This window comes from Python bivittatus, unplaced genomic scaffold (genome assembly GCF_059951505.1).
Source record: "Python bivittatus isolate LINGU-HERP-01145 unplaced genomic scaffold, Pbiv_v1 ctg000020_np1212, whole genome shotgun sequence".
Taxonomy (NCBI): Eukaryota; Metazoa; Chordata; class Lepidosauria; order Squamata; family Pythonidae; genus Python; species Python bivittatus.
The window spans coordinates 55,564,469-55,588,864 of NW_028277030.1; the positions used below are offsets into that span (position 1 = coordinate 55,564,469).

Here is a 24,396-nt window from a genome sequence, read left to right on the forward strand (position 1 = left end):
ATCTAAATTTGAAATATAAATATATATTTATATATCCAGGAATAGCTTCTGAAGCAGCCTTGCAAATGACGGTGTGACTTTACTGATTTAAAAAGAAGTGTTTTGTATGTACTCTTGTACTTACAAAATATCTCTTTTGAATTGCTACAACTCTAGAAATTCTATCATAGAAAAGTATTCGTCTCTTAAAAAATAACAGTTGAATTCCATTTTCTCTGTATTTATATTCTTTTTTTTTTTTCCAGGAAGAGCCATATGTGATGTTCAAGAAATCTGATAAACCTTTATATGGGAATGATAGATTTGAGGGATATTGTATCGATCTCCTTAGGGAACTATCAACCTTCCTTGGATTTACCTATGAAATTAGGTTGGTGGAAGATGGAAAATATGGAGCCCGGGATGATGGTAGTGGACAATGGAATGGCATGGTTCGAGAACTAATTGATCATGTAAGTTACTTTAGAGCTCATTTGACTTCATAATCCTTCAACAAGAAACTTGTGAAAGGTTTCCTGAAATAAAAAAGATTATTTACATGATCTGTCATTTTATGTAACATTGGGCTATGGTGGATGGGATGAGGGTGATGGTCCTAATTCAAGTCCAATCATTTGTCTTTTTAGCTACAGATCCCTTTATTTCTAATCATATGTATAGAAAACGAAGATTGTGCTAGGTTACCTCCCTTCTTTATTTGTTGGTGAATTTTATGGAATTGGGCATTTGTTGTTTGTTCCTCCACAATTTGGGGTAGTACAATCCAGAAACAATACTATCATGTAGTCAACAATATGTGTAGTCTTCATTTTAAAAGTTAGTTTGAACTTTCTTCCACACAAATATGTTGATAGGTATATGTAACATCCCAGTTCTGAAAGTCCATTCCCAGTCTAGTGCCAAATTTGATATCTTAAGGCCTTTATTTCCCCCACCCCACCGTTCACTTTTCTGTTTCTTTGCTAAATGTATCTTATAATTTCATTTGTTATTGCTATGGATGTTATTTTATTTCTATAACTTACAGAGGAAAACTTTAGAACTGCAATTCTGTGTACCCCTATTTGGAACTAAGTCCCTCTGAATTCAGTAAGGCTTATTGCCATATAAGGAGATACAAGATTTTACCCTCAAATATATTGACTTGGCCTTTTATATTACTATTAATCCTTTTGGGGAGCTTATTTCTAAATAACAGTGCTTAAACAGTTGAACATGCATGATTCTGTAGATGGAACTTCAGGAACAATCAAATCCTTTTTGTGATACTATACTTAATTCTGTTTCCAAGAGGAATCCACATATACTCTTTATAATGTATCGTATTGTCTTTCATTAGCATATTCTGAGAAGTGTCCTGTCTCTTCTATTTAAAATATCATCTAAGAAATCAAATAGATAGTCAGACAGAAATCTCAATGTATAATGGAACACCAGGGTAATTTAATGTGAATCAAAACAGATAACATTACAAGCAATTGTTTATAATTGAGTAAGTCAGGCATCCCTTCACTTTATAGCTTTTAAAACATACCCTCTCAGTAGGTAGTACCAATTGAATCTGGTTCCATGGAAACAAAATTAGGTGATTGTCTTCACCTTTTTGTGCTTTGTCAGATTTGTATTTGCTTCAGCAAAGCACTCACTAGCAAGGCATCTGATCAAAAACACGGGTATTAAAACAAGGATTCTTAGAGTTGCGGCCATTTAATACAACAAAAAAGGAGATGGTTCTGTCATTCAGGAAGATACTTTTCATTGGAAAGAATGTTGTCTTAAGCAAAGAGCAGCTTATTATAGTGATGGGGCAATCAATTACTTTCATAAAGGCTTTCAAATCTTGTTAGATCTTCTTCCTATCATTTGAGGCCTCTTCTTTCAGTTCTCTGTCCAGTTATTCCTTAGATTCACATGTTAGATATACTTTTAATGGATCTTCTCATTAAAGTGTAATGGTGTGGATACAACTCATGGATACAGCTTCCTGTCAAGCATATTATCTTGAATTCTTAAGTTTAAACTATAGTATATTACCAGAGAGAACTAACAGAATATTTAACATTATATAAGCTGTGTTTGATTTGAAACATTGGCTGGGCTTAAGATAAATTGAATCACAGCATATCTGAAGGGATTCAGAGTGGGGAAGGCTGCATTAAAACACAAATTACAATTTTGTCTGCATTTTCTGTAGCAAAAATAGTATAAATGATTTCTTTTCAAAGGTCACACATCAAAAACAGTATGACTTTTTGCTTTTTTTTTTTTTCAAAGCTACAAGCAGGAGTAGCCTCCTTTAGCCTTTAGTTCCCAAATGACTACATACATATTCTAATATGGCTTTTAGACAGTAATAATTGCAAGCTACTTTCAGAAATTAATTCTAACTTTGAAAAATGCCATATCTCTGTTCCTAATTAAGACATAACAGGCTTAAATAATCCCAAATGATAACCTTTATAGTTAAACCACGTGGAGGGGATGGGAAATTAGAACAGCATATCTTTCTCTCTGTGTTTTTACTTTCTTGTTGTATCCTGCCTTCAGTCCCCCCCCCCATCCCCAACACAACTTATATTTCCCTCTTTTACACAATCAGAAGTCAAGAAAATGTAGGTTGCCTAACAAAAGCCTCTCTTTAGATAAAAGATATATACCACTCAGCTGGAAGGTGTAGATTGTGCAACCAATTTCTCACATTGGTGAACACTTACACAAGTAATCAAATTGATTTATATCTCACCCTGAAGTGGTTGCTTTAAGTCAAGGGAATGATTAATGAAGATGGTCATCAATACAGCCTCCCGAGCTTCTGGTTCTAGCTAGCAAGCAATTTGTTTCCATTTGTCCTCATTTCTGTTTTTTTAAAAATATTCTCCTCCCTTTTCTTTCCGTTCTGTGACTTTCTCAGCCTATATACAGTATAATGTTCTCTCTCTCTCTTTCTTTCTCTCTGTATTATAATAAGGATCTCTAAGGATGTGTACCTCTGTGTTTGTGTACACAGATGCATGCACGCACACACACACACACACAAATACATATACTGTAATATTCTTAAATGCAGAAATTAAAAAAAAGGTCACCAAATACAGAAATTTACCTCAAGAATCTGAATTTCAGCTACTACTATTTTGAAATACATTTATATTTTTTCCAGTTTGTGTTCTTTAGTTTGTTACATTTTCTGAAGCTGTTGCGGTAAGAAACTTCTTTTGATGTTGAGATATATAAGTTGGTAAGGTTCATACAGTGTTTAGAAACAGCAGAAACTGAAGTCTACTTCACAAATAGATCACAATTTATTCTTGTTGTTTCTTGGCCATATTTCTGATTTCATGAATATCCCCTTCCCCACCAAATACTTGTCTATGAAAAAAATAGATATTGTCAGGGGAATGCACACACATACTCTCTCACACATTTATACAACTATTTCTGTTGGTTGTTTTATAGTCCATTTCAGGCCAGATACATATTTGCAGATATATAGCCATTTTTCCATACTGAATTTGGGACAAATTGCTTAGTCATCTTTTTGAAAGTAGAATAAATTCATTGCCAGGAATCTTTAAATAGGGTCTCTGTACTTGGTAGTAGCATTTTACCACCTGGTAATTAGGAAGAAATGCATGTTTGCACAAATGTTATGATTTTAAAAAACTGAAAAGCTGGTTGAGCTAAATTAAAAGTAGAAATTATTAATTAATTATTCTGACTCTTGCACTGTTCTTGGTAAAACAGTACCAATCATGTAGGCCACATGCTACCTGCAATGTTTCACTTGATTAATTTGCATAGGACCAAGAACCTCTTGAGCATCTTCCATCCTCCTTGTCCTCCTGTCCAAGAAAAGCATGTGTTGCTTTGACTCTGACTCTCCTGCAGATCCCATGAAACCCATAAACAGTGCTGGCCATATGCTGAGCAATGTGTCCTTGCTGACTCAGGTAGAATAATAATGAGGTGTTCACATTGGATTTTAACTCCAAGCTGGCCCAAGGAAATAAACATTTGCACATTTGACAACTACATCTGTGCTTGGCAAATGTTCTGTCTCACAGCAGCTTCTTTTTAATAAGTCACTGTTGAGAATGACCAGTTACAATTCTTAATACATCAGCTCTTTTCAATTATACTTAAGGGCACTTTTGTACATCTTTATATTGCAATTGCCAGTACATTTATTTTATTAACTGAAAGTGACTTAATTATAAACAGAAACCTTTTCTTGAGTCAAGCAATTTCAATAATTTTTGGTTTACATCTAACTTGCCATTTCAGGGCTAGCTGATTAAATGTGTTAATCAAATTCATGGTGAATTGCCTGGAACTGATTGGTAAAGTGGGTTACCAACCAGTTCTAGACACTTCAGCATGAAGTTGATTTTCTACTTCTGTCTGGGAGTTCTTTAATGACTCTTCTAATTGAATGAAAGACATGGTATGACCAAGTTGATTTTCTTCCACTTCTCAGCAGCTTCCAATACTGTTGCTCTTCCATTCTCCTTGTTTGGCTTAAGGAATTGGGAATCAGATGGGCCTATTGTTTTGGTTTCAAATTACTGTTTGAATGAGTCTTCCTGAAATTTGAAATAATAAGAAGAATGTTGCCTTCATTTTCCTTTCTTATGAATCTAAGAGCCAGCAAAGCTGGGCTTTGGAATTATGAAATGAAGTTGATCCAGATAAAAATAGCTTGATAGAGATGATTTCTAAGCTCAGAGAACCCCAAGGACTCCACAGTTCAACCCTGAGCTACACATATTCGCCTCCAGAGTTGATTTCATCATATACTGCATTTCTTGGCAGTATAACAGAAGTGTTGAAATAAAAAATAAATTAAAAAACAGTAAAACAAATAAAACTATCAGTTATTTAATAAGTGATCATCTTTAGGACATCTGATGAAAAGTAAAGAAGAAAATCAAGAGAAGGCCTGAGAAAGAGATAATTTTAATTCAATTTATTTTTAGTTTTACTGTTTATTTTAATGTAATTTAATACAACATACTTCTAACAGAAGGCAGCCTAGTGTACATTGGAAATTTGTTCTATATGGGAGGCACTACTACAAGGAATGCCTGCATCTTTATAATAACAGTTCTTACCAGAAAATCAAGTTTGGGTAGGCCTATTTGAGTAATCTAGCCAGAGCTTTCTGCACTAGCTGCTGTTTCTTAAAAAAAAAAAAAATAAATAAAATCAAGGGGAGTGCCATGTAGAGTATATTACCGTAGTTCAGCCTTGAGGTTACCAGTACATAAATTGCTGTGGCAAGGCCAGGTCTGCCCAGGAAAAGGTGTAGTTAGTAACAATTGATATTTATTTATTTTATTTTATATATGCATCACATTTATATAGCTGCCCATCTCACGCAAAGCGATTCTGGGCAGTGTAAAACAATTAAAATAAAATAACAAGTGAATAAAAACAGGCATGATAAAAAGATAAAAAGTTATTATTAGAATAAAAACATTATCACACATTTTAAAAAAATAGATTTTAAAATATACAAAGTCCATGGAGAGAGCAGAATATCAATTACAGTGGAGCCATCTAAGAGTGTCTCCAGTATCCAAAGACCCCCAGGCCTGGTGACACAGCCAGGTCTTGAGGGACTTCCTAAACAACAGCAGGGAAGGGGCGAGCCTCACTTCAGGGGGGAGAATGTTCCACAAGGAGGGAGCCACGGCAGAGAAGGCCCGCCTCCTGGGACCTACCAAATGCATACGTCCTTAGGATTTTTTAGTGGTTCCCCATCCAAGTACTAAGTAACCTAATTCTTATACCTTGTACCAGTCTTGATGGACTCTGGCTATAGACACATAAAAAATAGTAATAATAATAAAGCAGTAAAAGTCAGCAAAAGCAAAATGTTTCTCTAACATTCCATCAGAATTTGCCTTCGTACAATTTAAATCTATTTTTCTCTGTCCTGTGCTTAGAATGTACAAAAATCATAACTTTCTTCCTCAGTCGTCTGTTCTCAGGGCTAAACATACCTAGGGTTACTAGCTGTCTGAACAGGCAAAGGAAGGCATGGACAATTGGAAAGGAGGACAAATGGGGGTGGGGGTGGGGTGGGGTGGAGAACACACCAACGGTTTATTATTTAGTTATTATTTACTTTATTTAAAAGATTTATATGGCTGCTCATCTTAAGCAACTCTGGGTGGCTCACAACAACAATAAAACAAATTACTATAAAACAATAATAAAAGAGTAAAACAACAAAACAATGAAACAAAAACAAACAGGTCAGGCACAGGACATTGTGAACTGTCAGGCCCAGCCCAAGAACAACAGTGAAACAGTCCAGCTGAGTAAAGTTCCTTTATTTATCCTTTGCAGTTATTCATCCTTTAGTTATCCTTTACAGTTAGTTAGTCTTGCCAGACCAAATCTATACTACTGCAACAAGTGGATATACCCTGGGAGATTCTAGGGAGTGGCTATCCTGAACCTCTTTCGCTCTTTGTCTCCTTTCCCCTCCTTCCTGATAGTCTTGATCTCTCGCATCACCCTCCTCTTCATAGATACGTTCCATCATGCTAACTGACTGTAATGGCAAACATGTGACAGAGAGAGATGCTGTGAAGGTTCTAAATGTGGGCATTGGTCGCAAGTTACTTTTTCATCACTGTTGTAACTTTGAACAATCGCTGCCCAAGGCAGTTGCTAAGTGATGTCTACCTATATACCTTTGTTGATGAAGCCTAAAATTGCAACTGCCCTTCTTACAACTACACTGGCTTACATTCAGCTTGCAGTTAATTACTAGTCTAAGATGTATGTATGTATGTATGTATGTATGTGTGTGTGTGTATGTATGTATGTGTATGTATGTATGTGTATATATATATATATATATATATATATATATATATAGTTGCAACTATAATTTCCAAGCCAGATACTGTATCTCATATCCTATTCCAAGGCATGTTATTTCTGTTTCCTATGTGGAAAAAATTGTTCTTGTGACTATTAAGTTTCATTTTGGTCTTCTAGGGTATTTGCTATCCTATCAAATTTTATATAGTCCGTAAGTTTGACAAGAATTTCCATCACCATTTCATCCAAATTATCCAGAAGCATATCACTGGATACTTTTTGAAATGCTTTGCTGAAGTCAAGATATTGTCTATAGCATTCCCATAACTGATTAAGAAAATTACCATTCAGAAAATGAGATAAGGTTAGTCTGGCAAGACTTGTTCTTAGCAAATTGGTACTAAGTTTAGATAATTACTGCTTAGTTTTTAAGATGCTTACAGATAGATCTCTTTATGATGTTTTATGTAAAATCTTCCTTGTTATCAATATCAGATTTATTGGTCTGTACCAGTGAAATGAGTTCTGAGTATTGCTGTGTGAGGCAATGCACACATGCTAACATTTTGCTAGCTGTGACTGGTCTCTAGTTTGCTGGATCTTCCAGTTATCTTCACTTTAACAGTTCTCCAGAAATTTTCAAAGATAACACGAAAGTAGTTCCTATAGTACTCTCAGATGCAGTTCATTTGATCCTGAAGATTTAATCTCATTCAAAGTAAAGGGATAGTCCCTGACTGTGCTTCTGTCCTCCTCAAGGTTCAGTCTTTCCCCATTCCTTGTTCATCATAGTTTTCTGATGGAACACAGTTTTTTGTTGGAGCCAGCTGGACCAAAATAGAAGTGGAATAGGTTTGCTTTCCTTTGTTACCTGTTAGCTTTTTGCCTTCAACTGATTTTTCCCCTTTTCTTTTTATTCTGAATATATCCAAAATAGCTTTTTTTGTTATTCTTAACATCCTTTACTAATCTCACTAATTCTGAATTTTTGATTACCTGACCACAGTTCTACATTTCCAGACTGTGGAACTGTGACCTGCCCCTTTTCCATTTCCATTTCATTTTCAGATCTTTGTTGAACTTTTTTTTTCTTGGTAACTACGTTAGTTTCTTTTGCTGTGTTCCATTTTTTCCCCTTACTGGAATTTTTGCAGTTGCGTTACTATTTCTTTCTTTAGATACTCTCACCCTTTTTGAACACCTTTTCCTGTTCATCTTCCCTGCCATGGGATCTTACTTATAATTGTTCTGTTTAAAATTTGCTTTTTTGAAGAAAGGAGGCAAAGAACTGAGTGGAGTGGTGTAGAGAGTAAGGATGATGACCTTGATGGAGATATGCAGAAACTGTTTCCTAAATAAAATGACCTGAAGCATTTTTAAAAGCAGAACTGTCAGGTAACATTTTGAAGTGGCTCAGTCATTGTCAGCCCTTTGAGATAGACCAGACTAGGAAACCAAAGTTATGAAAGCTAATACTACTTTTATTATAAGGTTATAGTAACAGAATCTTGCAAGTCTGAATGTGCCTCCCCCTCCCTCCCTCCCTCCCTCCCTCCCTCCCTCTATCTAAAAGAGAACTAGGGAGGGTCAACCCTGAGATACTTTCTCAAATTTCATTTCTTCCTTGAACTCAAATTTCTTTCATCTGACAGTTGTCTTGGCTGAGTCTCTTCTTCCAATTTCTCAAGGCTACTCTTACAACGCATTACAGACACACCCCTAATTCACTGTACTATATGAAGAAGGAGGAGGTACAGCACAATCAGACTTCTGTTATTGTAGTCAATCTAAAAATATATATTTTTAACCTTCCTGTGAAGTTGATTTCATGATCTGGTTACCTAGAGGGTCTGACAGATGATGGACAGGTTGAAATTCCTGATCATGTTGAGCAGACCAAGTCAGCCTCGGCATAAAAGAAAGGAGGCAAAATCAGCATTAAAAAGTGTTGGCTGCAACAGAGTGACCATATATTAGCCAAGTCCAGGGCAATGGCAGGTGGCTTAGTTGTTGGGATTTCAGCCACCCAGACACTGGCATCCAAAAGGTCCAGATGTTGGCAAGTCCAAGCAGTCCAAACATGGGCATTTGCAGACCAGACCTCTGGCCACCAACACCACCATATCAGCTTAGAGCATTGGCATCTTCAGGATGTAATATGATCCAGAACAGCAGCTGCAGCCTTCCAGGAGCATCCTACAAAACCCTCAACTTTTCATTTAAAACATCCAACCAACTACAGCAGCCCACACAAGTGAGTCAGGACCGGCATACGCCTGAAGGAACAGATGAGAAAATTCAAAGTTAAGGAAGCAAAGCAAAAAATAGTATAAAGCAAAATATAGGAAGAAAGAAAATCTACAAACTCAGAGTTGCAGATTATAGACCAAAGGACTATCAAATATAGAATTGTATGGTGCAAGATATGGAACTGTAAATGATAGAGCTGTAGATAATAATAGAAACCATAGAAAAGATAAGGTAATACTATAGATAATAGACAAGTTGAGACAGGATTAGGATCTATCAAGTAAAATAATTAGGTTTCAAACATAATAAGAGACAAAATTATCTTTTTTGTAAAGAAAAAAAATTGTAAGATTTTTCTAATAAAAGTCCCTTTATACAGTATTTGTTTGTTTCCCTGCCTCTGACTGTTGTCATCCCACAAGTGAACACTATGACCATGCCCTTTGAAAGGTCTGTAGCATGCTTCTGGAATGGGTAGTCACATCTTTTCTTTGTTGGAAGGAGACACCAACAGCAGTGTTGTTTTTATTTGCTCCTCCACTTATTTTAACCCAGATGCTCTCTACAGCATTAACAAGTTTATTCATTTGGATTTCTAAGCAGAGATGTATATTTTTTAATATACAGTTCAACTCTTCCTGCTTTTCTGTTATTTCTGGGTTGTTGTTTTTTGTTTTTTTTTGGACAAAATGTAGCCTTCCATTACTATAATCTAGTCATACAAATCATCCCAATGCTATTTCTATTAAATCATTTTTGCTCTTTTGTTCATCTTGTTTATTCCTCATACTCTCAGCATTAGTCTATAGACAATGAAGGGCATGAAATTTATGAGGTACTTTCTGCAACACTCATTTTCTAGAGTGTAAAAATCTTTATCAGAGATCCTTCTTGGGCTTTTGTTTCTATCACCCAGAGAATTTTATTTAAAGCCCTGAATATATACACGTACCAAGGGGGGGAAGATAAACACAGAACTCACTCAAGAAGATAGACTACTTCAGTCTATCAATGAAACTTCATGTAAGAATGACTGAGATGATAAGAAAGGACTGTGTCACTTTATACTGGTATTGATAATGGCTGAATATTTTTTTCAGAATTCTTTTCTTGACATTTAGTTTTTGTTTGTTTAATATAGAGTGATACATGTTGCTCAACCATATCACTTATTAACCATAAATGCCATAGGTGGTTAGAAGGGCATCAGATATTTTAAAATCAATATGACCTGAAACACCATTCTGAGCTTCTGTATTCAATTTTGTCTTTATATTGGTTGGTTTTTTAAAAAAAATCTTTATTTCATAATGCTTATTTCATTATTGTATTTTTCAAACCTTGCATAATGGTTTCCTTTTGTTATATCTCTTTAGCTCTTTGAAGGCTATCTGTCCAGATTATGTTTTTATGTTGTGGCATAGAATTATTTAGCATGAGTTTCAACATGATTGTTTTATGCCTGAATTTTGTCTTTATGCTTAATCATTATCAATTATATTAAATTAAGCATCTTTGGTATATCTCCAAAAGCTAACTAATCAAATCATCAGCCATTGTTCTTTCTTGATCACTTTTTAGCCAGCTATTAACAATTATTAGCAATTGGCACCTTAATTGTTTATCCTGGAGTGTATATGGATATGTTAGTGCCTAATGTTCTTTGGGAGCTAGAGTTTCATTTTTTTTTCTTGTTAAAGTTATCAGTATTGTGATATTACTATTCTTCTTGCCCCTGATTTCCATTGGCTGGGCTTAGGAAATGTATTGTATAAATGTATAATAAATCGGAAAAGATCACTGTGACTTTTACACTATATTGTCCAATTGCTGTGCCCCTGAGACTCTGTATCAAAGAGTCTGATTTTTCTTTTTCTTTTAATCTTCAGCACTATTTGTTATGACCCAAGCAAGCCCATTAGTTTTGCCCTTGCTACTTTGATTTTGGTGACAGCAAGTGTCTTTAACTTATCATTTAACAACTCTATGTGAGCCAAAGCTTTGTTTTAACTTTACATGATTGTTCTCTGTCCTCTAAGGAATTCTAAAGACTCTTACTATCATTTACATTTATTTAGAACAATCAAGTTCTGTGTGAACCAAACACAGATCCTTCCAGAATTTACAGTAGACGTGTAGTTTGGGGGAAACCTAATTTCAGGAATTAGGTTAAAGATTTGCACTTTTGCAGAACATTCAGGGTCAGCCTACCAGTTGCTTTGACATGGGGTGGGCAAGGGGAGTCAGAGTGATGCAAGCAGTGATGGAGCATCATAATGCTAGCCCTGACCTTGTCTATGTGCATTGCATGAATGCCCAAGAAAAGTAGAACCTGCATCATAAAACTGTGATGCTGCTTTCTTCATTCTGACAAATTTGATGATTGTGACACATTTGTTAATTAATCACTGGTTCCTTTGCACCAATATTTATTTATGTATTAGATTTATATCCTGCTTTATTTATTGTTTTATTTGCATCTCTTTCCCACTTTTTTCATTGCAACACATAGAATATTAATATAAAGGAACTTCATTATTTTTTCGTTGTATGCATTGTTATATTTTCTAAGATCTGTAGAATTCATACAATTTTTTTCTCTCTCTCTCTCTCTCTCTCTTTGATAAATGCATCAAAACATGCTTTATATTAGTTAATTTAAAACTAATATTTTAATATACATGTGCTGCCAATCTGACAATTTTGTTGGCTAGTTTGTGAGCTAGAACGAAAGTCACTATTGATATATTACTCCAAGGAAATCCCAACATTACTGAGAAAGGCTGTGTGTTGGTATTTGGGTCTGTTCCTATATATGTGTACACACAGAGGGGTGAAAATTGTGAGCAAGGCAAAAGTTGCTTAGATCGGGCTCTGTTATTCCATATAAAACTGCCTGGGGTGGGTGTTATAAATGTATTGATGGTGCCAAACTCCAAAACTCTGCATGATCCTTCCCAATGGTGGAGGTCAGGTTGGATTCCCAAAAGACACTGCAAGACAGTAGTTATTTGTTGAGCCAAAGCCAGCCACCATCACTTTCTGAAATTTTCCTCCAAGAAATACTGGATCTATCATAAACAGTGCCCCTTAATTACATCTTAACTAGGTAGCTTAGAAGGATCCTTGATTTCCCTAACTAAATTAAAGACTACAGAAGAATGAATCCACCAGACAAATGAACATGGTTCCAATTGTTATGAATTTAACAATTTTTCCTATTTAGTAGATTATATAGATACTTACATCTTTCATTAAGATGCTGATTTATGTCTATATAAATGCTTATTTATATAGCCATTTTTCTTCACATATTAAAGTGCTGAGCATGATTATTTAGTAAATATTGGTAAGCACACACCTGAAGTAAAGCAAAGTACCCTTTTAAGATTGCATTCATTTTAATTTTATACATCAACAACTTATTTATAATATGACTGAATGATGTAAAAAATCCGTGCTGTATTACTAAAAATACAAATACATGGTAGATCATTCTGGACTCACAAGACCAGTTACACTGCATGGTATTATTCTGGATATTTAGATAATTTTAATAACCTTACACTGATAATTAAAGTAATTCAAAAGCACATTTAAATTGTTTATATTTTTGCAAGTTAGATTAATCTAAAAAAAAATTGATCATATTTTGTGGTTATACATGTAACAGATCACCCTACCAATAGATGAAATCAGACTAATCCATACTTAAACAAATAGAGGAAAATATGCTAAGATGCTTCTAACATATGAGACTAAAGTTTTCATGACTCAGCTGTAAGTTTACCAAGAGACTTGCTGTGATGGAATGCATCTATGAAGGGGGAGGTGGTGTGTTGGAATGCAGTAGGGAACCAGGTTTCCAGGAGGAAAGTGGGGGAGATAAAAAACTCTGTCCATATGGAGTAAGCAGTAAAGAACTAAACTTGGCTGGATTGTTTCCCATTTGTTCTTGGGCTGGGCCTGATGTCAGTCTTGCCAAACTCAATCTGTATTAAGCTAACCTAATAGATATACTCTGGGAGATTCTAAGGAGTGGCTATTCTAAGACTCTTAAGTCTTCCCATGCTTCTGCTCTGAACTGTGTTGCTTTTTCTCTCCCCCCATGTCCTCCTGGGAACCTGGTTCCCTAATGCATTCCATCACACCCCCTCCCCCTTCATAGATAGATTCCATCACACTTGCTCTGGAGTGAGCAAACAGAATTGTCATACTGGGTATTTTAATAGTCTGCATCAACCCAATGGAATAGCTTAAAAAATAGCAAAAATTTTGTATTTATAACTTTCCAAAATACTGATTGAAACCATTTGTTTCATGTTTTAAATGTTTCCAAAACTTTTTTCCTTATGTAACAAGGAATGGATCTGCAATGGATTTCTTTATGGTAGCCCCTGGCAGCAACTGTATGAATATCATATGGTCATTCTGTGCAGGATTTCTTAGTGTAGCCAGATCTTTAATTACTACAACTGTTTTGACGGCAAGTCATATTGAAACTATTATAGTGGAATTTACTGCTGTGTCAAGATTACAGTAATAATGGAAAATATTGAGTTTATAGATATGCGTGGAACTCCTGATGTTGCCAGTGTGGCATTGTGCCCAGGAATCTCAGCCACTCATTTTGTTAGGAAGGTGGGCTAAGCAAAAATGAAACTTATATTTTCCAATCCCAAAAGGATATGAAATAAGGAGACTGGGTTCTGTTCCTGAGTTATGTCAAAACAAGATATTAGCTTTACCATTACTTATTAGTCAGAATGCACATAAACTGTACACTGGATTCTCAGTCCAGTATCAAACATCATGAATCACAGATCTAGCACTGCGTACTACATAGTGATCTATGCTCCCTTTGGATATTTTCAATATAGATTTATCTTGACTAGGGAAATAAAAATTATACTGACAACAAAGGTTCATATTGCCAAGACCATGGTTTTCCCAGTTGTAACATATGGCTGTGAAAGCTGGACCATCAGAAGATTGATGCCTGTGAATTATGATGTCGGAGAAAAATGTTGAGAAGACCTTCTACTGCAAGAAGAATAATTCAATAATAGATGAAGTAAAACAGTCCTCACCGGAAGCACTAACAACGAAGCTGAAGTTTAAATGTTTTAAACACAGAATGGGGAGGTGAGAATAATTGGATAAGATTATGATGCCTGGAAAAATCAAAGGTAATTGGAAAAGAGTGTTGGTTAGATACTACCACTGAGGACTACAACAAGAGTTATAAGAATTCAAAGAAGTACTTACTGAGCAATAATGCTGGCAAAATGAATGAAAATTGCAGAAATACCCCATGGAACCATTTCCATGATTTCACCTGCATTTTTTTTTTCAGTAACTGGTAGAAAAGATAGCTTCCATTGACTATATAGAAACCTGCTGTCAGTATTTGTTTTTCATTATAATCCTATATGTGAAGAAATATGTGAAGAAATGTGGCAGTGGCAGTTGATTCTAGATTAGTTATCCCTACTGCACATGGATTAAGATATTATTGTATTGGATTAAGATATTATTGTATTGTATTGTATTATTTGTATTAAGGACATATAAACCTTGTTTTCTAGTTAGCATTTCATACATTTGTTTCTTAGTGACATATTTATTGAATAAATGCAATAAATTTATCTCAGTCCCTTTAGCTTAAGTAAACTTAAGTTCCTTAAACTAGTAAAATGGGCATACATTTAGATTTTTATATTTCTCATTAGCATTCAGCAGAACAGCATAGCATAGGGTCAAAGTCAAGTTAGAAGGCAGATGGGCTTATTTTTGTCTCTCTGTGCTGATTTCAAATTGCATCTAAATGATTAGTTTACATATCTTTATGCAAAACAAATAAAAACTCAATAGCTGCAATTTATTCGTGTACACAGAATTGCACAGCAAAATGAGGGGGGGAAACTATTTAGAAGAGATGACATTCATTTGCTTTTCTTTTAATTCTGTACACTGATGTTCAATTAAACATTAGCAGAGTTGCAGCATAAGCCATTACACAGTAACGCTTGCTTTCCTTATTCAAGTCATCTTGAACAACTAAATAGAGCACATTCTGATCTTTAATATATGCATGCCATGATCTGCTGGTAATTTACTTGTTTAACTGCATCAACAATTTTTCTTTTCTGCTTTGGTTTTGATATTTTATTTTGAAAAAGAAAATTTCAGACTCATGGTTCCAGGGAATAGTTTACAATATGCAGTCTGTGATCAACAAAGGATTTAAGAATGAAAATGTGGTGAATCTTACAGCTCCCTTGGGCTCTTTGTCCCGTCCCCCCCATATCCACTGGCATCCCCTTCTAGAAGATTAGGAGACCCTCCAAATTGGCATAGCAGATGTTGCAGGGATGTGATAAGGCTTCTCTCTCCAATTTTATAATTGTACTTATTTAATTTTTCAGAATATTGTGCAAAATATTGCTGAAACGTTAAAGCAAATCCTCTTTCTTTTCCTGGAAGCCAGTCATAGTTTGGATGGTCAGTAATAGAATGTGGAGCTCACAGAACATCCTTAGAAATGTTCTTCTTAAAAAAACAAGGCTTCTCTTCTGACTATCCCATGCCTGCCTGGCTGTCAAATCTTGCTTAAACACAAACAAACAAACAAACAAACAGGGAATGTATTTCTTTGCATTTGCATTTATTCTGTCCCTGCTATTTAGGCTTTAATATGTGTACATTGCCTCCGATTTAGAGAAGAGTATTTAATTGTTTGTTTGTTTGTTTGTTTGTTTAAAATATAGATTCAGGCAAGGCATTGTGCTTATTTGTTTGTACTATGAGCTTTAATACAAGTAAGATAACGGTCTGCCAATATCTCTATCATAGATTTCTGGCAAGAATATTTGAACATTAAAAAAAAGAAAGAACATATAAGTAGTAGTATAGGGTAGTAAATTAAACCAATCTATATTGGGAAAGATCTACATGCAATACATTCTTTAAAAGTCTAACCCTCATTTTAAACTTGGTAGAAAGCAGGAGCAAATAATCATTATACTTAAAAGTTTGGTGCAGTTTGGGGCTCGGTGTTATTTGTAAACTATGGCTTGATCAACAGTCCATAATTTAAAAACCACGGCTTAGTATGATGTGTGAAACCAGCATCCATAAGAGGGATAGGCAACTTCCTTGGGTAAAGGGCTGAAGGATGCCGATGTCACTGCTGAAGAATATAAATGAGGTACTGGGGGCTCTATGCTGACGAGAGCTTTTTTGCCCTTCCTGTATTTCCACCATATTTTCACTATCTTTTTTTTAAAGAGAGGAAGAGAGGCTTTATGTAGAATTACATGCAACTAATAATCTTTCTTAGAAGAAGAGGGCTTATTAAGTCAGAACGCAAGCTACTTTTTAAATATATTTTGAGGCTGCAGACACTTTAACTTGCCAAGTATTGCTCATGGTATCAGGGGTCTAAATCAAAATGTCAGCCAGGATGTGATTCAAAGTAATTAACTGTCTGGTGAAAAATGTCTGATATTACAGTCTTATATATAAGCACAGAGAAAACCTTTGTCATTTATATTTTGAAGAGAATGAGTGGCCCTGAAAAACATTCATATAGATTAAGATGGTCCCATTTTTTAAATTATAAACAGACGTATTTCAAAGTAAAAATGGCAGAAGTTCATCAAAATGTTGTAATAATCTTTCATAATTCGGACAAAGTTTGACATATTTTCTGTGTAAGAGAGGTCCATATAAATGTGTTACTCACCAAGCCAAACACGGCCCATCATCAGCTCACCATCAAATATGGTAATCCAAATAAGAATTCCAAGGAATATCTGGGTTTTACAGTATGCATGGTCCTACAAACCCAGTACATTTTTAAGAATTTGTCAGGGCATAATACACAGCCAATAGGCTGTAATCCATTGGCTGGTATTAATTTTCATAATCTTTGAACCCTGTTGGTGCTAATTTTATATATTTATATGAGAAAGAATATTGTTTCAGTTCAAGATGAGAAAGCTTGATCTGTCTGATTTGCAAGTCATTGAGATATATTAACTTTCCTATCACATGTACACTACCCTTCCCCAACCCCAAGTTTTGGGACTATAACTCCCCAAGTTATTTAAAAAAAGAAAAAAAGAAAAATACTTGCATGAGCATTCTCATTTATCTCGATGTACAACTTTTCCCCAATATACGCAGATTTCAGATAGAAGCGTCTTTGGAGGGATCTTGAATTTACTCTTATGATCTGGAGCATTCTCTCCTATTTTGATCTTGAGTTGCCCTGTCATGGAACATAGCCTTAGAAACAATCAAATAAAAGCAATATACTGCATATTAGAAAAACAATCAAAACATAAATCATGTAATAAATATTACCAACATCTTGCCAAAAATAATCTATAAAACAATAATAATTATTCGCCAATGTTTTTTCTCTGAAATAACCAGATGTTCATCAATTATTGCTCAGAGGTGAAAGTATTCTGCCTGTTCCATCTCAGATGACATGACATGCTACCTGTGGCTGATTTTAATACAGAGCTACTTATTTACAAAAAAGAAAAGTCTTGACCCAGGCATATGTAAGAGGGGAAACTTGAAGAATCACAGCTGAATAATATTTAAGTTTAATAAAAGTAAAAGCATATAAATTTATTATACCCTATATCTCTGAGATTGTTTTCCCAACATATTTTTGGAAAAAAATAAATCAAGCTTCATATACAGTATGAACAATTAGAAATAATTTCACAGATAATAATTTTCCTTCATATTTTTCTCCATAGTGTTAATTGCATTTGTCAACACTTATGTTCAGAACTCTTAGGGGAAGAGTAACAGTATATGTCAACCACTTTATTAGAGGAGGAAAAAGAGCAATAGCAGGGTTTTAAATTTCAGCTTACTTGGTCCAATCAGAGATTTCCAAATGTAAAGTCTTGTTTAATTTGTTTGCCTACCTCTTCCTACTGCTTTTGACTTACCATCTATTCTCTCTCTGTCTCTTTCTCTCTCTCTCATTTTCCTTTGCAAACAGAAAGCTGACCTTGCAGTTGCGCCCCTGGCAATTACGTATGTTCGAGAGACGGTCATCGACTTTTCCAAGCCCTTTATGACTCTCGGAATAAGTATTTTGTACCACAAGCCCAATGGTACAAACCCGGGTGTCTTCTCCTTCCTGAATCCTCTCTCCCCTGATATCTGGATGTATATTCTGCTGGCTTACTTGGGTGTCAGTTGTGTGCTCTTTGTCATAGCCAGGTAACATGTCACACCTTGTGATTTTTTTGGCAATTGTTATTTTTCTCCTCTTCAACAATAATTGTCAAAAGTCACAAATTCTTCCTTCTTTCTTATTCTTAATTGCTAATCTGCTATCTATACAGAGAAAAAGTCAGCATCAATTTAGCATCAGTTTCCTACACTATATTGCTGTCATGTCTGCTTCATATTGACTGTGCCCCTTATCTTTTAATAATGGTACACTTGTTTCTGTACACTTTTTAAAAGTAAACTAAAGAAATTTGGCAGCTTTTTAGAGACAATTTCCTCCCTTCAAACCTTGAGTTTCACTGTTTTGCAATACAATAAAGTTTATTTTTATATATGCTGCCATGGTATTGGGTACAATATTAAGAAGAAATAGATATTCAAATAAAACACACAAGAATTCTTAATGAAATTAAGGACAAAATCACTAGTGATGCAAATGAAGCTGGGAAAGTAGAGCCATGGCCCCTGGCCCAAGGCTTGCCATTTTTTTTTTAAATTAGTCCCTGTCTTTGCACAGTCCACACACTGATAGTTAAATCTTGACTTAATGGATCATTTAGGGAGAAAGAAGAGGATGTCCATTAAATCCAAATGTCTGTTAAATCTGAATTTATATTATCTGTGCAATTATTTAATTGATGCAAATTGCATTGTTTGCAATAAAATCTTGATTTAATGGACAGATATTAGTCTATTAACACATAGTAGTCCATTAAATGTGGGTGGACTTTGAACAACAAAAAAAGGAAATTGTACCCTGCATCTTTGAAATCAAGGTCTGTTAAACCAAGGTTTTACTGTAGTTCTGATGTCTGGAGTTTGCATACCTTCCTCATGATTTTGAGCCTTATCACAAAAGTTTCTAAAACACAGGACAGTAAGAAGCCTATGTGTGGCAAAGAAAGTGATAGTGGGGACAGCAAGCATGGTCCCACCTATTCTGTATGGTGTATTTTAGAATGCTTAACTAAATTTATTAAGAATTTCACTTGCAGGTCAAATGTAGCAGAGATGTACAAATGTAAAATGTATAACTGGGCATAACATGGTTTTAAGATCCAAGTACTTTGTAACTAGACTGATAAAGCTGTAGGATTTTCCCCCTAATTCTTCCTATCTCTTTTGAATTTCCATTAATTAACTGAATACTGATTGGCAGTAGTAGCAGTTTTTAACTTGCTTGAGTCCTGGAAATAGGTGAAGCAGGAATGATAGATTTAAAAACATACCTAAGTACTGAAAGTGAGTAAATTACTGCCGTAGTATCACATAAAACAAGAAGATCAGACTTTCTTCCTTGGATTTTCATTTTGCATGTGTCTATTGTTCTAAATTAAGAAATGGGCACTCAGGTCCATTGAAGTTATGCAAATGAATCCAACATACAGTATGATGTCTTTATGTGACCCAGAATTACTTCACTGATTTCTGTTATAAATGCTCCAGAGCTTCTATTGATCTTGCCTGTGCAGAGTCATTCTGCTTAAATTCCATTATCTCAATGGCCTATTCCTAGCATGTGTTTGCAAGTCCTTCTGTCAATATAATACTCCCATTAGATGGTTGCTGGTTGTAATCAGAGTGGGGGAACCTCTTGTTGCTTCATTGATGCATCTTGTTGATCCCACTTCATGAAGTATAATGCTGAAATATTTGTGTTCATGATGCCCTGTTTTTTGTTGCTTTCATGGATTAGTGTTCTGTCAGTGTGTAAGAAGATATGACTTCTGGACTTACATATATAAAGAGCCTTAATCTAGGGAAGGATATTTTCATGGTAATTTTAATTATAAACATAAATATGTAGCAATATATATATAAATATTTATTATAAATATCAAAATTTATTATATATGTCTGTGTGTGTATGTATATGTGTATGTGTGTGTGTGTGTGTGTATAAAAAAAGAAAACTATAAAAAAGGGAGTTGAGCATATGAAGTGCAACATTTGTACTATTCTCAAAACTGCTCACTTCACTTTTTATTTCCCTCTGCTCATTCTGAAGTCAAGAGTTTTTTCTTTACTCAAATTGTTTTCATGCCACATTTATTTCTTGTTTAATCAGTAATTGAATTCTCTTTTGCTATAATTTATGTAAGTGTAGGGTCAGCCCTACCATTACCCAAAGTGAGGCAGCTGTCTCAGGCAGCAGAGCTAGAAGCAGCTCCCTAGCCATTGTTCCCTATCCACGTTCCCTTTCCTTGGAGGAAACAGTGTGGAGCGTAGCCTATCCTTTATTTGTTAAACTAATCTTCAGGTGTCAGTGCTAAAATAAGGTAAAACTATCAGCACAATTGATTATTGTATATAGGCAGAAGGGAATATAATTGTGTCTTCTGCCACAGTTAGCAGTATTTTATTTATCTATTTTATTTATTTATTAAATTTCTCCCCCCCATCTCCCCCCAATGGGGGGCTCTAGATGGCTCACACAAAACATTAAAACCATAAATATATATAAATACATAAAACATCAAAATGTAAAAACATTACTAAAAAAGAGGAAAAGGAGGGTCCAAGAAGATGAAGAATCTGGGGCTGAAGACAGCAGGCTTCTATGGGGCTAGCCATCCCCACGCTTGAAGTATTCCCTCCCCACCCCAGGCCAAGTGATGGAACCAGGTCTTCAAAGTCCTTTGGAAGGCCAGGAGTGAGGGGGCCAATCGCACCTCCAGGGGCAGAATGTTCCACAGAGCAGGGGCTACCACAGAGAAGGCCCACCTTCTGGACCCCACTAATCGGAGTTCTTTTACTGAGGGGTCTGAAGCATGCCCTCTCTGTGTGATCAGGTGGGATGGGTTGAAGTCATGGGGAAGAGGCGGTCCCTTAGGTAGCCTGGTCCCATGCCATGTAGGGCTTTAAAGGTGATAATCAACACCTTGAATTGGACCCGGAAGCAAACTGGTACCCAATGCAGCTCGTGGAGCAACGGCGTTACATGGGCCCTTCTTGGGGGTCCAAAAATAGCTTGCATGGCTGCATTCTGGATCAGCTGTAGCTTCTGGATACTCTTCAAGTGTAGCCCCATCTAGAACACATTGTAGTATGTCTTGTGTTGGCCCTGAATCAGAATTCCATATAATTCATTTGATACAATTTTCTTCATTTTCTAAGAGATGACATTTTTCCTTTATCCAATACTGAAATAGTGATAGTATGAAACTATAACAATTGTGACTTAGCCATTCTCTCTCTCTCTCTCTCTCTCTCTCTCTCTCTCTCTCTCTCTCTCTCTCTCTCTCTCAGCAGATGGCTTAATTTATTAAAATATCACTTGAATTGCTTCCTAGGCATCTTTGATTTATGCCCAATATTGTTGCATTTTTAAAGATTTACCTAGGAATATTAACAAGATACAGGTATTGATGTACAGGTACAGGTATTACTACACGTATTTTACAGGCACTATATAATTGGATTTTCAGAAAGCTTTTTAACTAACCCCTCTTAATTTCTTAATTTCTAAATAAAAGCCTTAGTTATGTGGTGGAAGGAGAAAGGTTTTACTAGGGACTGGTAATTGGTAAGGAAACTGGGAAAGGGCAGGTGATGTTCATGTCATGTAGCTACATCAGCATGGAAAGCCTTATAATACTGTTAAATAATAAGTTAGTCATCATTTATGACTAGTGTCATTTACAGCACAAGTTTGTAAATGTCACTGCTTATTCAAGATAGCAAACTACCAGATAGAAATAGGTCAGTCAAAAACATTAGCAGACAACCAAATGGCCCAAAACACACTGATAACACTGAAGATTTGTTGTGACCACCCAGAAAAGAGTTATTGAAATAATAAATGAAATCTTAGTGAAAATGCAACCTGTCCAAATTCAGATTCCAGCCATATAAAGTGGATGTAAACCTAAACAATAAAACATTATGTGTAGTTATGCAATGCAGCTGCCCAGCTACAGGTATGTGGCTCAATTAGTGACATAGAGCTAGGACCGAGAAGGTGTGACAATGATGAGACCACCAAAACGCATACAGTTCATGTCTGAAATCAATACACAGTCTGTATTTTGTCATAAGTAAACATTCCCATTAGTTTTCCTTAATACACTATGGGTTTTCTGTGGATTAGCTTCAGAGGAACATCCTTCAGTGAAGGAAGATCCAGCACCTTTCACTGCTAGAGGAAGCATCATTAGATTCAGTCCTTTGTGTTGTGTCTTCCTCAAGTTTACTCCTACAATAAGCAGGTTTGCTTTTATCAGTGGGGAAGCTCCTCAGTAAACAGACTGGGTAATAAGGAGAGATGGATCAATTTTCATGAGCTCCTCCTTTTACCTGTGCATTCTCAGTTCCTCTTCCCTGTTATTCTGAAGAATACTAAACATTCTACAGCATATTTTTGAGGAGCATATATGTTGCAGAGGGGTAGGGAATCTCTCTCTTACACGCACACATACATGACTGTCTTGCCTTCTATTGCCAGCAGTAATCATACACTAGTTTAAAAGCCATGTGTGCAGGGCTGGCTCTAGACTTGGCGCCCTAGGTAAAGTCATATTCTAGCACCCCTTATGATTTGGCTCATCTTCCAATTTTGTTAGGAATTTCAAAGAATTTCTTTTCTTTTTCTTCTTCAAGTTTTTGAGCTTTATATTTATGATTTCAGCCCTGGACATTTTTTTTTTCTTTTTTCAGATATTTTCACCCTGTTTACATAGCAAGTAATTTTAATTACATCAGCACCCACTGTTGTCATATGGCAACAATTCTGCAAAATTATATTTAACCCTTGAGCGGGCACGCTGGCTCAGAGAGTGTGCTGTCACTGCTTTTCACTTTTTTAATTGTTTTTTTGAAGTCTTTTCCATTTTGGTGCCCCCTAAAATTTGGCACCCCGAGGCCAGTGCCTACTCTGCCTTAGCCTAGAGCCAGCCCAGTTTGTGTGGATATCAAGGGCCTTTTTGTTTGTGAAAGGCTAGATCTAAATCTAAACCTGTATAAAGAAATAAATCTCTTCACATTGAATATTTAATGGAATTTACCATCAATCTGAATGAAAAATTAAATTTTTAGAAGCCTTATGTCGAAGCTCTAAATAAGTGTGAATACATGGGTGTATACTGTAGCTAAAGCAACAATACAAGAGTGCAAGTTTCATATATGAGTTATCTATCCAGAAATCTTCACTCTTTCTCTCTCTCCAATGAAAATTCCCTGAATTTGGAATATACTGATTCCAGAACAAGTTAATTCCATGAACAATGTCTTGCTATATTCTTCCATGTGGGCACGTGGAGCATAGAATCACTTTTTTTTTTGGTCAGGAACCAGCACTGTGTTTTAAAGAGTCACAATTGAATGTTTCTGTTGCTATGTCCTATCAGATGTTGAAAGAATCATTTTAATAAAAAATAATTCTTTTTAGATAGTGATGAGCATATAACTTTCTTCAACTAAGCTATTGGGTTAAGGTGTTGGCTGCATAATTAGGATAGCGTGTGTATTTAGAAATACAGGCAGAATGAAAACACAACTTATTTTGAATAACAAAAGGTTCATGTGTGCAAAGAAAGCATAAGATTGATTTTTTGTTTCTTCTCCCAAAGGAGAGGTGATTCTTAACTGTATTTTATATGTATTAACTCATTCAACTAATTAGTACTCAATTTTGCAGGAAAAGTTATATATTAAATCTATATAAGATTATGATTTGAAGATGAATTTTGAGAATATAGAATGGACCACCAAGTATTTGTATTCTAGGAACTATAGCTGTTCTTGTAACAATTAACTCTGTAGTTTAGAAGTGGACTTCTACTAGTTTAATATTCATGCAGTATTTGTTATAGTGTGATTAAAATAAGATGTGAATTAAAGCTTTTTGCATTCTATGTATATACATCTGTGGGTATGTGTATGTATAAAATATATGAATCAATTTATAGAATGCAAATTATGGTAATAGATATTTCATAATTGCTGTTTCTTGTGCTTATCATTATGCTGTTTTCCCATTAGAATTTACTTTCATTAGTTTAGCTGCAATTAGTCATCTTGAACAGAATTGTAAAACATATTAGG

At 35.3% G+C, this 24,396-nt stretch overlaps 1 protein-coding gene across 1 annotated transcript in view; it reads left to right on the forward strand.

The window, feature by feature from the left end:
• The window catches only part of GRIK2 (glutamate ionotropic receptor kainate type subunit 2), a 617,875-nt gene that overhangs the window by 429,668 nt on the left and 163,811 nt on the right, over window positions 1–24,396 (forward strand). Inside the window, exons 12-13 of the mRNA XM_088138810.1 lie at window positions 246–452; window positions 18,119–18,342. Of these exons, the coding sequence (XP_087994936.1) occupies window positions 246–452; window positions 18,119–18,342 (431 nt within the window). The remainder of the gene's footprint in view (window positions 1–245; window positions 453–18,118; window positions 18,343–24,396) is intronic.